We start from the raw sequence: 19,546 nt of genomic DNA on the forward strand, positions 1-19,546 counted from the left end.
ATGTTTTATTTCAAGATAATATGTACACATGCAAAATATTTTCAGAGTATTTCCTCAAATTCAAACAATGTACAAACAGGAGACACAGTGATGGACTCACATGTGTTACCTGCCAAGCCACCAAACAAATTGCTGAACACAACAAAAAAAGAAGAAACAGAAGTAAAATTGTTGCTGTAGTGACATTGTTCATGAAGCAACTGCATTGTCTCTAAAATTCAGCTTGGGCTCCTCTGTTAACATTAACCCATTCAACCCTAGGAAGTTTACAAATGCCCATACCACACTGTTGCAAAAAAACAAACAAAGAAAACATACCAAAAACTACCGGTTTTTCCTTAAAACTGACACATGTAAACACTGCCAGAAATACTGTTCAAGTTAGTTCCCTTTGCTTGCAGTTTATGCATATGTGTTCAGCCCCTCTGTCTTTCTCTAACACACACACACACACACACACACACACACACAGACACATACACACACACACTCACGTATACACAAACACACACAAGCATGTGCACACACATACAGAGAGCAACTGATTACACAGGCAAATTGCAACAGATGAATTGGTATAATTTATTAATGAAATAAGGAACTGATGAAATCAGGAATAGGAAAATCGGGATGTCACCTCTCAGGATTGCCCCTCTCCCCAACCCTTGATGTCCCCATTCCTAAGTCACCCTGAATCACTCCACCCTGCCACAGCTCACAGACATCTAGCAGTGAGAAGTCTCCATCATGCCACATGAGTCGGTCTGGCCATGGTGTTCAGTAGTGCCCTTTCTGAATCTACAAATGCAGGACACCACCTATCAAGCCCCACCCCACCCCACCCCACCTCCTACTGACGACAATAATGACTGGTTTGTGGAGCCAGACTGGGTGGAGACTGCCAACACCTCCCCCAAACAACAGAGTCCATGATCATGCTGTTGACACTAAAGGCTTTCCAGAGGAATATGCCACAACCATGGAAGTGGCGGAGGAATAAAAAAAGAAAAGAAAAAAAAGGAGTGGGTGGGGGTGGGGGGGGGGATCATAATACTGGATGAGGATGATGAGAACAATGCCGTTATGGAGGTCCATTTTACTTGGGGACTTGCCGAAATGATGTACCCTTTCATAATACATCACATTAACTCACTCAGTACGGCCAGTCCTCTCTTCTGCTCTACACAGACCCCTCGGATGTCCAGTGGGTGTCTGAATGACCAAACCGTTAGCTTCCGTCGTCAGAATTGTGGTATTCTTTGTCAACATTCACCTCTTCAGTATGAGAGCCTTCTACTTACAATATTTTGATGGTGGTAATTGGGGTGAAACGCTGTTAACGTCATCTCTTTCGCCGTTCGTATGGAGAGAGTTAACCAGACCGGAGAGATACAGACGCCTGCAGTGTTGGTCAGGAAATTTGAGCAACACTCCTAAAGAGTCCATTGTGTTGTCCAAGACATCTCATTAGAGCCCATAGCACAAATGCCAAGAACTCTTCAGGCAGCAGACAGTCTGAATTAAGTATATAAGCAGCAAACAAAATAATGAACAATTACAACAAAAAGAAAAAAATGGAAAAAAAAATAATATAAAAAAGTAAATAAAAGAACCACAAACTGAAAACTGATGGAGATTTCACAAACAAGCACCACAACTGTGCAGAATCATATAGCACCAATGGACCTTGTCAAAAGCCCTCCACACATCTTTGGTTTGGTAACAGACATAACTCTTTTGTCCTTGCTGTCTGTGGTTAGGAAATGTTCAGCTCCTTCCAGAACCATAAAACTCACCATGACTCATTCAAAAAACAAAACAAAAAAAAAAAGTCTTGGCGTCACTCAGAGTAGTCTTCCAGTCATCTTGAAGAAATTGGTTACAACCTCTCCTTCAACAACGTCGATGCTCTTAAAATGTTGTGCCACCGTCTGAAACATGACAATACAGGGTTCTGAGATCTTGTCCCTGTCCCTTTCACTTACATACCTTTCCTTCCCCATCTTAGGTCAATAGTCACAATAACCTTTTGTGTTTGTAATGCCTGAATCATTAGTCACAATAACCCTTTGTATTTATAATGCCTGAATCATTAATCACGATAACCCTTCGCAATACCCGAATCATTAGTCATAATAACCCTTTGTATTTGTAATACCTGAATCATTAGTCACAATAACCCTTTGTATCTGTAATATGCCTGAATCGTTAGTCAACGATAACCCTTTGTATTTGTAATATGCCTGAATCGTTAGTCACGATAACCCTTTGTATTTGTAATGCCTGAATCATTAATCATGATAACCCTTTGTATTTGTAATGCCTGAATTGTTAGTCATGATAACCCTTTGTATTTGTAATGCCTGAATCATTAGTCACAATAATCGTTTGTAATGCCTGAATCATAAGTCACAAAAACCTTTTGTTAAGGTTGAATCATCAGTGATGATAACACTATGCAATGCCTGAATCAACAGTTGTAACAACACTGAACTGTTTGCATCACACAATTCACTTCGTAATACCAAAATCATTAGTTACAACAGCCCTTTGTAATGCATGAATCATTAGTCATGACAACACTCAGCTGTGAGCATCAGACAATGCACTTTCTAAAGTCTGGATCATTAGTCCTGACAACACTCATATGTTTGGCTGCACCAGGCAATGCAGTTTGCAAAGCGGGAAATGGTTTCTGTGACCACAGTCACGGAGAATTGTTGAGGGTAAATGTCCAAATTGTTACGGGTCTCTTGTCTGCTTCCTTCAACAGCATCAACACTTGCCAAAATGAGATTCAAGACAATGTTATTATCATTCGTTTATGATAAAGACCGGCAATCAGAGAATAGGGAGGAAAAGGCCATATCAAGTACATGTCATGGTGCAAATAACTAGGTGGGAAAGTTTGGGATGGTGGTGTTTTTGTTGTTGTTGTTGTTGTTTTTCCCAATTGTAATGGTGAGTGATTTCATACATGAAAGGAAAATTCATGACAGTATTCAAGATTGGCAGTAAGACCAAGTCTGGCAGTTAAAAGTATGGCTGTTTGTTTCTTTTCCTGTTGATGCCATTTCATCACCGTTTTGCTTTTAACAAGACAGAGCCATATGAAACCAATCAGCTGACAATACTGTCAAAAAATTGGAAGTGGGGACAATTTTTTTTAAAACACATTACTAACTGGCTCTGATCAATACAACAAAAACTCTCATTAGGCAATAACCATGTGCCACAAACACCACCAATCAGTTCACTCTTGGCATCAAACTTAATTTTCATTGTTTAATTTATCATCTTTCAAGTACCACTTGATCTTTTCTGCTTCAATGTAAGATTTCTATTGTGAATGTAGCAATGTAGCACTTTGAGCTCAATGCAGCATGCTCTACACAAAACATATGCCACTGACAGGTTTTTATATTTGACAGGACAACACTCACTTCTGAAAAATACCCTGATTCTAAATACATCTGAATGTATCAAATATTAAGCTTCAACCTGACAGTTCAATGGAAAGCCAAAAATTCAGGTTTTGACCATAAGTTTCAAACGTTCAACTTTTTTTTTCTTTTTTTTTTATTAGGGGTTAATACTTTTTACTGAAATTCACTATGAAAAAGTGATATTTTTTTCTGTGATGACAAACAATATACAAAAATAACAAAGACAACAAAGTCCCAAACAACAGTCAAAGCATACCTCTTCCAGCTGAGCTTTTTCGACACCAGACCGGTGGGTGATTTTATACTTTTTCTTGTATTTCCGCAGACTCTGGATGCTAAGTGTGCTGAAATCAACCTGAAACAAAAGATAAGCATGTCATTTTAAAACACTGATATGCAAAATAATCCTCAACTGACTCTTACAGAAGTACAACAATCATGAGTTCATCCTGAAATCTGACTGCAGTCACATGCATTTCAGCTGAAGCCACAGAGTGCTTCATTAATTTTACAGCTACTGGCACATAATGGTGTTAAAACAGAAAAAGAAAAACCAGAGTCAAATCTAATAATCTGGCCAATGCAAAATGAAAGAAAGGAACAAGTGAAAATGAAACAAAATGACCACAAATCAACAGAGCAGGAACAAGTGAAAATGAAACAAAATGACCACAAATCAACAGAGCAGGAACAAGTGAAAATGAAACAAAATGACCACAAATCAACAGAGCAGGAACAACTGAAAATGAAACAAAGTGACCACAAATCAACAGAGCAGGAACAAGTGAAAATGAAACAAAATGACCACAAATCAACAGAGCAGGAACAACTGAAAATGAAACAAAATGACCACAAATCAACAGAGCAGGAACAAGTGAAAATGAAACAAAATGACCACAAATCAACAGAGCAGGAACAACTGAAAATGAAACAAAATGACCACAAATCAACAGAGCAGACATGAAATATAATAACAAGGATTATGATGTTGATGGAACACATACATGCCATCCACACCAAACACTGTTGTTGGTTTTTTTCGGGGTTTTTTTTCTTGGTTTTTTTTTTCATGAAGAAATAAAAGCCAAAACATATTTTGTAAACAGAACACCCCATGCCATTTTTCTTCTCTTTTCCCCCTCTTTCTCTCCTTTCCTCAGAATCAACAGCTCAAGCCATCTGCCCATCCAACTCTCTGAGTCTGAATACGTCTCAGACGGTTATTGTTGGAAAAATTCATATCCGACATATGCAGTCATGCACATTGTGCAGATAGCAAGACACCTGGATGGTATCCACCCTGTTGGGGTCAGAAGACATATGTGTCTCCATGGTCTGGTGGCAATAGCCGAATGGTCAAAGCACTGGACTTTCAATCTGAGGGTCCTGGGTTCAAATCTCGGTGCACCTGGTGGGTAAGGAGTATGGCTGCCTACATGGCGGGGTAAATAAAAAAAAAAACAACAAAAAAAAACGGTCATACATGTAAAATGTTACATGTCTGTCTGAGTGTGTATGTGTGTGCGTCTGAAATCTGATTGAATGACACAGGAAACGAATGATGAGCGCCCAGTGGCAGCCGTCAGTCGGCTCTACCCAGGTAGGCAGCCTGTGGTGCAAATGTCCCCGTGTATGTAAAGCGCTTAGAGCTTGGTCTCTGACCGAGGATAGGTGCTATATAAGTATTCACATCAATCAATCAAAACTATAACCCCTGGTAGAGTCTGACAGGTCAATGCGTGGAGAAGAGTGGGGCTCTCATGGATTAGATGTGATCAAACAAAATTCCATACTTTTTCAGGTTCTTTTTCAGACCAGACTGAAAATTCTCCATACCAAATACAAAGCCAAAACGATTCTTTAAAATTTTCTAAATTTGTCTTCAACACCACTGATGAAAGGGATTAGTGGATATCCTGGTATCAGTGTTCAAATTCGACCCCTTTTTTGTTTGTTCATTTGTTTGTTTGTTTTTAAATGTATTAACCAGTTCAGTGCCAATAAAATGTAAGCTGATGTCCTAAACAAAGTGTTACCATAGTGCCTATGAGATGTCCACTGATGTCCTGCATCTATTCCGATTTTTCCTTCATTGGAGTTTAACGAACATAAACATAAACATATTCTGAGCAGTTAGTTTAGTGTGTCTGGATGACAAAATACTATTCAAATGAGCATATATCGGGAGGAAAACCTCTTTCTTCTGGAAAATGATTTGCTAGCCGGACCACATGGAGTAAGGATGGAAAGGAAGTTTGCCTCATATGCAAAAAAAAAAAGGCATCGGAAACTTTGTCCTGCCAAGACAGTAGACTCCATTAAGTCATCTTTTGTCTGATGATTCATTTAAACATGAAGGTTACACAATAATAACAATAATGTATACTTATATAGCACACTATCCTGAAATCTGCTCTAGGTGCTATACAAAACACCTTTGTTTACATAACACATAACATCAATGTTACGTACACACACCAAAATGTGACTAACACACACACACACACACACACACACACACACTGCATACATACATTTTAGCATACATATGTACAGAGCATATTGTCAACTGGACAAAAACCATTAACTATACATTATAACCATTAAAAACACTTCACAAAATCCTATCTCCCAAATGCCAGTTCTTTCAAACTTTAAATTCATATCATAAAATTAATAGTGATGTCCAGGCAATGGAACCAGAAAATGAAAATTATTACACACAGACAGAAAGCTTCATTCGTATACAAGAGTTAAGTAAAACCTTACAGATACAACAAATCGAGCATTCATTTCATGCTGAGTAAAAAAAAAAAATAATAAAAAAATAAAAAATCCCACAAAAAAAGCACTCGGGACATACACAGAATGACACTGATGAAACTGACAGCAACATTGTTCAGTCTCATCTATCACAGCAGACATTATTTTTGAGCAGCTGACAGTGACAAACACACAGTGGGTAGCACAGCAACAGCACGGCACAGTATTGTATTGTATTGTATTGTATTGTATTGTATTGAACTGTACTGTACTGTACTGTACTGTATTCAAATCTCTGTGCGAACTTCAGGTCATTCTCCCAAAGAAGAGCAAATCATCACAGTGCAGTGGCACCATTATCTTCTTTTTTCCTGTTTGTTTGTTTGTACTATCAAAGTGGATTTTTCTACAGAATTTTGTAAGGGACAACCATCGTTGCCATGGGTGCTTTTATGTGTGCTAAGTTCGTGCTACACACAGCAGCTCAGTTAATCATCTCATCCAGATCACCACTGAGGGTCTCTTGAGGAGGGTGAGAAAATACTGGCAAAAGTGGGATTATGGAAAGCATAAAACAGAGAGGGACCTACCAACACTTTTGAATCTGAAACATAACATTCATTTTTCAAACATAGCAACACAGCTGTCATGCATATCAATGACTGAATGAGAAGCTTAAAACAGAGAGAGGGGGAGAGAATCTTCCATGTCTGAAGAGTAGGCGAGGGCATTCCTTGCAAACAACCAAGTGAAAACTGACCTGCGGTTCATCTTCTTCTTCCTGTGTTCGCTTTCTCTTTCTTGAAAAGACCTTTTGTGAACACTGTTCTTGTGTTTGCTTTCCCTTTCTGGTGAAGCCCTTTATCAAGGCTTCATGGATGGTGCACACATGGTTGTGGCTTTTCTGCAAAACATAAAGCACACACAGCTGGGTCATCCTGTCAGTCATTTTGACATGTCACATCGCACAATGTGGACATGATATTCTGTGTAGCATGTCATTTTGACATGTCACATCCCACAATGTGGACATGATATTCTGTGTAGCATGTCATTTCGACACGTCACATCCCACAATGTGGACATGATATTCTGTGTAGCATGTCATTTTGACATGTCACATCCCACAATGTGGACATGATATTCTGTGTAGCATGTCATTTCGACACGTCACATCCCACAATGTGGACATGATATTCTGTGCAGCATGTCATTTTGACATGTCACATCCCACAATGTGGACATGCTATTCTGTGTAGCATGTCATTTCGACACGTCACATCCCACAATGTGGACATGATATTCTGCGTAGCATGTCATTTTGATATGTCACATCCCACAATGTGGACATGATATTCTGTGCAGCATGTCATTTTGACACATCACATCCCACAATGTGGACATGATAATTACACTGTGCAATGTGTCATTTTGACATGTCACATCCCACGATGTGGACATAACTACTCTGTGTAGCATGTCATTTTGACATGTCACATCCCACAATGTGTACATGATAATTACACTGTGCAATGTGTCATTCTGACATGTCACATCCCACAAAGTGGACATGATATTCTGTGCAGTGTGTCATCCTATCAGTGTTATTTTCAGATGTCATGAAAAGAACCGATAAACAATGTACACATATGGTTGCAAGTAAGACTTTATACTGGTATATGTTTAAAGTATATCAGCACAACATATCCAGTATTATTTCAATCAGCAATGTTAATGTATTTGTATCTTTTATCTGCATACCACTGTCAGAAAACATCTCAACAATGAGCTTTCACTGCTAGATATTTCAACAACAAACTTTCATTTGTAAACATTTCAAGAATAAGCTTTAATTTATTGGCATTTCAACAACAAGCTTTCATTTCTAAACATTCCAGTAATCAGCTTTCACAAGTAAAACACCCTAACAGTGAGCTTTCAATTGTAAATATTTCCACAATGACCTTTCACCAGCTGGAGATGTCCAAAGTCAGACTCAGTCCTGACAGCAGAAAACATCTCTTCTCTGGTGACACAGATCTGCTCACTGCGATTTTGATGTATTTCTGATACTTACGCTTTCGTCATGTTTGAGGTCCGGATGTTGTGCCTTTCCTTTGAGTTTGGCCCTGCCGGCCGGGTTGTCACATTTGTGCCCCTTGTCCAGGACACAACACAGTGCAGCGTCCTCCTTGGGGCTGCTCTCCCTGTCCCCATTTGAGATTCTGGAATATATCATGACATTTTCAGAACTGAGCTGAACTCATGCACAAATTCCCATTGCCATCACCTTATGTGACCTCTCACACACCAAACAGAGAGAGAGTGGGGAAGCGAGAGGGAGAGAGAGACAGAAAGATTATGTATAAAACTGAAACAATTCAATTCAAAACAGTTTATAAAACAATAGTTGACTTACCCATAAGGAATTATGCATTTCGGAACAGAATATCATGACATGAGTATCTGCACCTAGCTTTTAACAGGGAACTTGTGTAGAACAACACTACATAGCCTGGAGAATGCAGAAGTAGGTTGACTTGCATGACTCATTCTGAGCAACTGAAGCCACAGTGGTGGGAAAAGACTGATGGGAGACCACATGCAGTGTTGATAATTAATGCATGTGACAACTGGCCAATGGCACTGTCTGGCTGAGAGTTCAACCTTGACTTCAGATCTATGTAATTGTATTTTGCGACTGTTTGCTTCAATCTTCACTGCATGTGAAAATGTCAGAATGCATGTTTCATCACATAGTAGACAAATGCACATTGCTTGTGCAGGGTTAAGAATTGTAGAAATTTTGTTAAGTGTTTAAATGCATGTTTTATTTGTTGTTGTTTTTTATATTGTACAGTGCAACTGAGCATATTTTACGTGGAAAGGCTCTACAGAAATTGGATTATTACTATCATTATTATTACACATGGATCCGCAGTGAGTAACTGGGTCATTTTAACACAAATTACAAAAATAAAAATTCTTCACACCTCGAAACTTAGGCTAAAATGTAGTTAGAGTATTGAAGGACACATAACAGGAGTCCAATCTATGCAGCACTTTATATGAAGCAAGCAAACAAAACTTGTCAAATGTGGACATCATTTGACCATGTGGCATCAACTGTTTTGCTTCAAAGTGTCTGTGTGAAAAACACTCCCCAGTGCATAGTATTTTTAGACTCAACGCTCTGTCACACGATTCAGTTCATGTCAAAGACAACACTGAGAACTTGTTCACTTCAAACCCAAACAAGCCATCCTATTAGCTTGAAAAGTTGGCTGCAGCTCTCAAGCTTTGCTACATTGTGAAAAAGGGTCTGTTTAACATAACACCTTGATGCTGACTAAAGTTGCCTGTGGTGGTGAACTGTATAGTTAAGTCACCAAAGGCAGTGAAAGAGTTCAAATATTACATTACAGTGTGATTAATGAGAAAAAAACTCACTGACTGCTGAGCCCACTGGCACACTTTGTAATTGTTTTGGGTTTGAAAGAATACCAGGAAAGTTACCTAAGATGCATCTACAGAAGAATGGAATTCCAATTTTTTTAAGTGTCTTTCCTCACTGTATTCTGCCTTTCAGCTCCTTTACAAATTACAACTTTTAGATTACTGCAGAATCTACAATTTACAGTTTTTTACAATATAAATTTCATGTTTCGGCATCATGTACAGCATACAACCATTTCAGCAATACACATCAACATTTTCATTTGTTCAAACACTTGGAAAATGTATGAAAATGTCACTAAGAAAACTGCTTTTCAATATAATTCATTCATTACTGCATTTTAGTGAAGATTTTTTTTTTTTTTTTAATTCAGGAACATAATAAATACATAAAACACAAGTTGAACATCGTTATTTTCATTCTGTTACTCAAAAACTTCAAACTGACTCCAATTCTTGAAAACAGAAAACCAGTCTTTAGCATGTGTTCTCTCAAGTGCCAAACACTGATGTACTTACCCCGTGCTGCTTGTCGATGGGTCTTCATCTGAGGACTTGCTCCCACTGGATTCTGCCGCTGAGGACAGCCTTGAAGAGGGGGCTGATAGTGGCGGCAGCTCCTCCTTCATCATTCTAGCTTTTAATCTGGCCATATTCAATTTGTAATGAAGGAATTCTTCGTTTAAGAAGGCTTCCAGATTTGTCCGCCTTGATCCTTTCTTTTTCTCCACCACTCTTCGTAGCTGCATACGAACTTTGTTTATTGAAGGCTGCTCCTTCATCTCTTCTGCTGTGAACCCACAAAGATTCATCACCAAAATGACATTGGGGGTCTTGTTTGTTGAGTTCCCAATGCCAACCAATTCAGATGCAATGCCATTCGTTATCCGGACAGACAGAGGCTTTATACCCTCCACGTTCATTAATGTCAAACCCGCTGCCTGACAGCATGGACCTAGGTATTCTTCCTTCATCTGCACACAAAACAAAGGAGATGTGTGATGAGTCAAAGACATTTTAAATGCATACCCTGCCTTCATCTGCATCAAAACCAAGCAGAAGAGAGGTGAATCAACCAATACTGACAGTCAATAACCATGAGAATCAGCTCCACTGAGGAGACACAAGTTGCATATAATGTGCACTAGTTCATGCCACTGGTGCCTGGCCCTCACCATCATCTTGCTGAAAGCTATAATATTTGACTCACTGCCAAAAGGTGGGCACATTGACGGTTGTGTATTTTGTATGACAAAAAAAAACTTATCCATATATGTTGTGTGTATTCAACTTTGCAATAACGTAAAAAAAATAAAAAAATGCCCAAAGACACACCTGAGACAATATAAACTACTGAACCCTGTCAGTTTACAGTAATTTGAACTGGACGGAATCGAAGCCCCCTAAAATGGGCTGCTGAAAATGGACAATAGCACACGAAGGAAGATCATCAATGTTTCTGCACAACAACTTGCCTATGGAACAAATCCAAATTATCATAGTTCATTAGGAGTGCATTCCTTTACATAATGCAGTCAGCAAGAAGCCAAAATTATCTCTTAAACGAATGTTAATCCCATTTGAAAACTCTAATGATGAACATCATTCATTATGTAAACATTCTATCAAAATCATCATTCCTGGTGTATCATCTGCTTAGTCTTCAATTGTACTGGAAATTGACACTATTTGTTAAAATGGACATTGCACTATGCAAAAACATTTCAACAAATTTTAAAAAGTGCTTTTTTCCGGGGGGGTTTTAAGCAATTTCTGGACGCTCTGATATTGAGGTAAGCAATGATGTTCATAATCAAACCTCATCAAAATTAATTAATCCACTTTTTAAAAGCTTTGACACCATCTGTACATCTGGGCTACCAAGGTGTATTTCCTGTTGCAACTGATCAACAAAGAGGCTACATTGCGGTGTTCTACACAGGTGAAAAGGTATGTTGTAAAATTTCTGTCTGAACTGATGTTCCATCATCAAACTGATGTTCATCATCAGTTGTGCTGCTCAGTTTTTTTTTGATTTGTCACTCTGTTTACATGATATATATATATATATGTTTTTTTTGTTTTGTTTTTTTTTTTTTTTTTTTTTTTTTTCCAAATAACATGTTTTGAATGCATTTGCTACTACTCTCATCCTACAGTATTGATGTAAATGCATTCTTTTTCTTTGGAGGTGAAGTCCAATGAAGTTTACATCATGCCACTGTCGAGTAAAAATGATGTCCATAATCACGGCTGTTGTGTAATATTAATGACTCATCACCACAATGATTTAACAGCACAACTCCCAAAACGAGTTTAAAGTATTTTTACATGGATCTGTTTTCCAATTTTATTTGTTGAATCAAAGAAAATCCACGGTTTTCAAGGTCTCTGTGGAACCAGAACCAGAGGTAACATAAACAGTATTCATTTTCCAAAGTAACACAGATGTCAGTTTCAAAATGTGCAAATACAATGATATTAAGGTTATATAAATAAGCCAGTGTTATTTCTTTATGAAGTAAAAAATATGGGTGCATTTTGTTTCAAACAGATAAACAAAGACATCCTCACACCTGTGCATGCACATACATACAGTGATACACAACTAAACGCTCATTCAGTCAATGGTTGTGTTCATGTTTTCAGATGTAATACCAGAGACACAGACTTCTAAGAACCAAAGACAGCAGGATGCCAGTCTTCAAGCAAAGAAAGATGCAAGAAGAGCAAGGAACCAGAAGTTGACAGGGCCTACAGAGTGTGCATTGAACTAATGCTGACCCTGAACTTTACAATCAGATGAAGGACAAAGACAGAACATGAAAGAATCAACAAACCAGTCTCAAAGTTGCATTTGTGTCAATTTGTTGATGTCTGTCCTTTCTAAAATATTTTTAAACATGTTATGCAACAATTTTATAATAGTGACAACTGCCAAGCTTTGGTCACCGAAATTGGTTTTGTAGTGGATGAATGAGATGAGCTTTTGTAGTTACAGTGATTAAAAAATAGTAACCCTTGTGTAATGTTTCACTGCATAATATGTGGCAAAGATGAATGGTGGCTGAATTAACTTGTGTGGTAAGTCAACATCCTATTCTCTCTTTTTGTGTGTGTGTAAAAGTTGCAAATCTTGTATGCATTGGTTTGAAATTAATTTCTGACAGCATTTAAGGCCTAAATATCTGAGATATATCATTATGATTACTACAGGGAATGAGATATAATATTACTATCAATGATACTGGCTTATCTTAATTTTTAATCAACATTATGACTGTTGTTCTGTTCGCTGGAAAATGTTTTGTGTAAAACTGGTGTTTGTCATACATTTGTACTGTGCTTATAAAACAGCAAAATTTCTTTGACATTAAATATTTAAATGAAAATTGCTTTCTTTGTGTTTGTTTTTATTATGTGATAACATTCTTTGTATTTTTAAATGTAACTGGTGTTTAAAACAAAATGTTCAGCCTTAATGTGATGATGGACATCAATGATTACAACCAACCACCCCCCTCAGGCTGAGTCCAAATGCAGGGAACAAATATTAGACACCATGACTAAGCACATCAAAGTTAGAACACTGCATGAAGATGTGTTTTCAGCCTATCTGATTTGTCTCTTGCTGCACAGAGGTGTGCATGTGTTGTAAACACTGACATTCATCATACTTGTCAAAAGAGACTTCTTATGTAATTTACTCAGAAAATACAAAACACACTGTCTTGTCCTGTTACACAAAGGTGACCACTTATGGTCCCTTTACAATAAAGCATTCATCTTTGTGAAATCTTTCAACTGATTTTTCCCAGTCACTGTCTACTTTCTGTGCCCACCTTTTGGCAGGGAGTCATTTACCAGTTAATGGTACCCTTACATGAAAATCATGGAAAATCACTGTGTTTAAAAAATGACTGTCTTAAACATTATTCCGGTGCATGAATTTGTCACTAAGTCTACAGTGTTCAGCAAATATCCACATTTCCTTTCCTGTACTTTTCCATTTATAATACAGAAAAAGTTGTAAATTAGTATGATAACATTGTAATATATATTCTACATTGCTTCCCCTCCACTATTTGACTGGCCTTCTTTACGTCATTTGACAGGGGAAGAAATGTAGAGTATACACAACAACAATGTTATCTAAACAACTTTACCATTCTTCTGTCTTTGGAATGGAACTGAATGGAAAGATTAAAGGGAGAGAAATATGGATATTACCTCACTTAGATTTGACCACTGAGTTCTACTTTCACCTAATCAATATCTATTCTGGAATCATTTATCCCATGTTTATATAATTACATATAACTTGTAGTTGGTTTCAGTTTCAAGGAGGCATTGATGCATGCAGACTTATTCATATTTATACCATTATACCATTGACCTAACGCACTAGTTCCACCTTGAGACACTACCTAGAATGCAAGAATGAAAGAAAAAAATCTATGATCATAACAATTCTTTAAAAAATATATGCATACCAGACAGATAGAAAAGAAAAGAAAAAGTACATTAAAGATAAATGATTAAAATAAAGTAACATCAATAAAAAATAGGTCACATTTAGTGAACACACACACACACGTGTGTGTGTGTGTGTGTGTGTGTGTGTGTGTGTGTATACATACATACATACATATATATACATATATATACATACACATTTATACTACACATGATATTCATATCTGCACAGACACCATGCACTCTTCACTTACACATCCTCAGTCACAATGATTTTTTTTCCCCCAAAAAAACACAGTTTACCTATGTATTTGTCCAGCTAAACTCATACCCACCTTCCAGCATCCACCTTCTAACATGCACTTTATGCACTTGAAAGAACCCATGGCAATGAGAGAGTTGTCCCTGGCAAAATTTTGCTGTGAAACCGATTAATATATGTGTGTGTGCATGACTGAAGCCTGGCTGAATGACACATATATGGAATGATGAGCGCCTTACATAGCTTTTACCTGGCTCTTCCCAGGCAGGCAGACTGTTGTGTAAATGACTTCATGCTTGTAAAGTGCATTGTGCAAGTATAGGCACTATGTAAGTATCAATACTGATCAATCAAAAAGCCTTGACTTGCATCTAATTTTGCTTTCCTCAGCATGGAAAGCAATAAAAAGTCTCTCCTTCTATGCTTTGTGGGTCGGAAAAGATTCTTCACAGAGCCAATACTCCATTTGCTTACTGTTTAAACACACACACACACACACATACACACACAAACAATTTCAAGATGTTATCTGCTATTGCAGAAGGTTTGCTGCATAGTCCAATTGGACATTTGTTATAATTGTTACAGTTGTTTGATGTTAGCGTTTCCTTCTATATTGTGCCTATGTCTCCCCTTTTAATGTCCGCACACACATATGCGCACACACACATACACACACATCATTCATCACTCTCTGCCCAATACCGTTCCCACCTCCACGCTCCGCCCTCCACCCCCACCCCCCCCTCCACCCCAACCTTTTTTTTTTTTGTGTGTGTGTGTGTCTAATATCACTTAAAGTGGAAGACGTTACACTGAAGACTACTACACAAACACACACACAACAACAAAACAAAACAAAAACAAAAAAACAACCAAACATATTCTTTACAGAGGCAATACTATTTCTTCTGCCTAACAGATTAAAGCAGCACCACCACCACCAACATACTTTTGACACTGGAAAACACTTTCCTTTTTTTGAATTCATCTTACTGGTAAAAAACAACAACACCCAACCAACCAAACAAACAAAAACAAAAAAACCCACCTCTTTACAAAGGCAATACTATTTCCTTTGCTTTTCAGGAAATGAAAAAACAAACAAGAAAACAACTTCTTTTTTTTTAAACAACCAAAAAAGAAAAACAATTAAAAAAAAAACATAAAAAAACCCCCAAAAAACACAGACATGTCTTTTACTAAGGCAATAGTCTTTCCTTTGCTTTACTTTGCATCTGCACTTTTTTCTCTCTCTTTTTAAGCAGATATAGTGTAGATTAGTCCACACACTTTGACTTCATGAAACTGAACCTGAAACTTGCTTTACAGGTCAAAATGCCCATATATTTCATTATTTGTGAACAAAAAGGAGAAGTTTGTGTAAACCGCAGGAGAGTGCCCCTGTGGGACTTAATCCTGGTGCAGGATTTCATCTGAAAGCAACTCCTATTCTGTGTGCCCTGGGAGATGGAGGACACCAGTGCCAGTTGGAAAATGTCATTTTTCAAACCAAAAAGGAATGGAAGGTGATCAATTTTTAAGAATTGAAGATATATATTGTGAAATTGTTCCATACATTGCCCACAAAAAACACATGGATTCCAGATGCAAGGCTTTGAGCATATAATCATGTTATGACCTTTACAAATCAGGTCTGATTTTATTAACCCAAAGTACAGCTATATACAAATGAAAGATATTTTGTTTAATGCTATAGCTTTCACGAGGCTTTAGAGGAAGCACCAACACACACACACACACACACACACACACACACACGCACACACACACACACACACACACACACACACACACACACACACACACACACACACACACACACTGTGCTGCAAAGATGTATGTATGGATCGAGTGCACAACCAATACTGAAAGAAAATTAGTCTACAATTGTCAATATCATTTTTGTTCCAGTCAGCTTGATACACAGATTCAGCTATTGTATTGCTTTCAAATTTTATGTGTTGAATTTAGTATGTAATGGATACTGAGCCTTATTAGTTATCAACTGGTTAATCTGATTATCTGGGAAACAATTAAAAAGTACTAAAAATTACTCCTTAGAAAAGAATGCATCATGTGGTGTTCCATTATTTCTTCCCAATCTAAAAAATATCATACTACTACTACTACTACTACTACTAATCATCATCATCATCATCATCATAATGATAATAATATCTACAAATAAAAATTATGCTTGTGACGAAAGCATTTTCAGTATTCCGCTCAAAATTATACCAGAGGTGAACATGATGTACGTATTTCACACACACACACACACAGACACACACACACACAGATCGAAACAGTAACACACATGTACAAACGACAAACACACACGTGTAATGCACACATGCACATGTGTCACGGTTTACACTAATTATTTTTCGCTTCGTTTTGTTCACCGTCGAATGTAATTTTCGTCGTTTCACTGTTGTTTTGTTTGTGGTCTAGTCATATCCGTTTAATTCGTTCATCGCTGCACGTTAGTTTCCCGTTCTGCCGCATGTGTAGTATCAACTTGTCATCAACAAATCCCTCCAAACAACGAATGAAAATGTTAAAATATGAATATAATGCTTTTGTATAGACATCAAACTGCGTTAATGAACATGTGTAGATAAGTGTATGTACACGTTTGCGGGGGAAAATCTTAAAATATTTGCACATCATCATCAAACTTACCTTCTTTCTGGCTTTGTCAAAATGGCAACAGTACGCCAAGCGCTTCTTCTCTATCCGCTTCTTTCATTGGTATATCTATTTTTAGTTAGCCAATGAGATCACTGCCTGGCATCACATGGGACAACCATCACAAAGACTGGCTGTGGAGCACGTGGGAACCCGAAACAAGCAAAACTTGGGCACGATTCTTCTTTATTCTCGATCGAAGAGTGTATATGCGTGCGTGTACAAACGTGTGTGTGTGTGTGTGTGTGTGTGTGTGTGTGTGTGTGTGTGTGTGTGTGTGTGTGTGTGTGTGTGTGTGTGTGTGTGTGTGTGTGTGTGTGTGTGTGTGTGTGTGTGTGTGTGTGTGTGTGTGTGTGTGTGTGTGTGTGTGTGTGTGTGTGTGTGTGTGTGTGCAGCATCTGTGTTGTCGAGGAGGAAGAAAAGACGGACGGCCGGGTAGTGAGGACGAATGAGAATCGGGTAAGCACGTGTCAGATCTGGCGAGTCAAACGGCATTGTCTTACAATTCTTCACACACACACACACACACACACACACACACACACACACACACACACACACACACACACACACACACACACACACACACACACACACTGCATCAAATTGACACACGTACGGTTATTATCAGTTCACGGCCACAGGCCCGGTATACATTTTGGAAGATACTGAGATTTTCCCCATCCTATCAGCTTCGGCAAGCATGAATCCTCCTAAATCATTTTCACTGACTTACACATAGTCTCCACTGATGATCCTCTCAGTCCATCACTATACAATGAATAAGAGCCAAAAATGACTTAATTCAATACGTTTGCATCGACTGTACGCCCACAGTATCAAACACAACTGAACACAAAATACACACTGATTTATATCGACACGTACCGGCTAACCCAAAGCTTGCAAAACAACAGTGAGACGACGAAAACTGAAATCGACGGTAAAAAAAAAAATAATAATAATGTGTGTGGGAACCTGAGAGTGTGACTGAGTCAGTGTATGTGTGCGGCGTAGTGAGTGTGTGTTAGTGTGTGTGTGTGTGTTAGTGTGTGTGTGTGTGTGTGTGTGTGTGTGTGTGTGTGTGTGTGTAGTGTGCGTGTGTGTGTGGCCTGTGTGTGTGTGTGTGTGTGTGTGTGTGTGTGTGAGTGTGTGTGTGTGTGTGTGTGTGTGTGTGTGTGTGTGCGTGTGAGTGTGTGTGTGTGTGTGTGTGTGAGAGAGAGAGAGAGAGAGAGAGAGAGAGAGAGCCAGAGAGCCCAGCCGAGTGTGAGTGTGTGTGTGTGTTTCAAGTTAAGTCAATTTAAGGAACAGTTCCGACTGAAAAAGATTGACACAACAAAACTTCGTCAAGTTTACGTACCTTTTCTTGCGACTGACCAGCCGAAGTTTTTTGGGCTGTGGCTTCATTTCTACGCGAGGCTCACGCTGTGTCGTCGTTTAGAATGTTGGAACTGACTGGTACACTGTGCAGTTTAACGACTTATAGATTTCTCACACACACCTGAAAATTGTGACACTGTGCAGACCACCCGGGTTTATTTCGTGTCCTGTTGATGAAACGTGCCGCGTGTTTCCGGTAAACAAGCATGGCAAAGAATTCCCGCCTCTGCGCACTGCGCCAGTGGGGGGGGGGGGGGGGGGGGGGGAAGAGGGAAACTCTAATCATGTGTCACAGTGTGTGAATTGGTGCGTACATGATGACCACATCTGATTTTAAAACCATAAAGCAGAACAAAATTTGAAAAAAAAGCAAAATCCAGTTGTTGTTTTTCAAGAGTATTTATTCTTAGTCAACCAATAAGATTACTGCCTTCATTCATAATCGTCATGTTGGAGGACCGTTCCCGGCTGCGTTGTTGCCGGTGAAGCAAGACAGAATGTGTCCAGATTATACCCGGGTACAGAATGGGCTAAGCCAAACAAAATACCCTGATATAACTGAAACGGCCCAGGCTGTTGCTTAATTTGATGCTCATTGACTGACACTTCGGCAATGCTACAGAACGTGTTACAACTTGAAGATAGCTAAGGAACAACACTGATGTTTTATTTTTGAAGTGATGTGAACACAAATCAATAGCACGCAAACGTATGGGCGCACGCCCCCCCCTGCCCTGCCTCCTCACCCCTACCCCCTTCCCCCCTCTCAACCCCCCCCCTCCTCCTCCCCCCCCCCCCCCACACACACACACTATGACTGCACACACACACACTAACTGACATTCGGACACACACACACACACACACACACACACACACACACACACAAACTAACACACTCACACACACACACACACACACACACACACACACACACATGCTGAACAAGCAAGTCAGGGTCGCACATAAATACATTAGACGGTCCATATACGTTTTAAGAGACGTTAACCATGCACTGAGAACAACGTTATTGTGACCCAGTGGTTCT

At 38.7% G+C, this 19,546-nt stretch overlaps 1 protein-coding gene across 1 annotated transcript; it reads right to left on the reverse strand.

The window, feature by feature from the left end:
• LOC143284226 (uncharacterized) lies at nucleotides 1-17,157 on the reverse strand. Its single transcript, XM_076590896.1, has 6 exons — nucleotides 17,113-17,157; nucleotides 10,185-10,639; nucleotides 8,287-8,434; nucleotides 6,970-7,113; nucleotides 3,703-3,801; nucleotides 1-1,931 (listed from the first exon to the last, which is right to left on the reverse strand). The coding sequence occupies exons 2-6, from the start codon at nucleotides 10,637-10,639 to the stop codon at nucleotides 1,845-1,847; spliced, it is 933 nt and encodes a 310-aa protein (XP_076447011.1). The 5' UTR covers nucleotides 17,113-17,157; the 3' UTR covers nucleotides 1-1,844.
• Nucleotides 17,158-19,546: the final 2,389 nt, after the last annotated feature.

The sequence above is a fragment of the Babylonia areolata genome, chromosome 7, assembly GCF_041734735.1.
Source record: "Babylonia areolata isolate BAREFJ2019XMU chromosome 7, ASM4173473v1, whole genome shotgun sequence".
In the NCBI taxonomy this organism is placed as follows: Eukaryota; Metazoa; Mollusca; class Gastropoda; order Neogastropoda; family Buccinidae; genus Babylonia; species Babylonia areolata.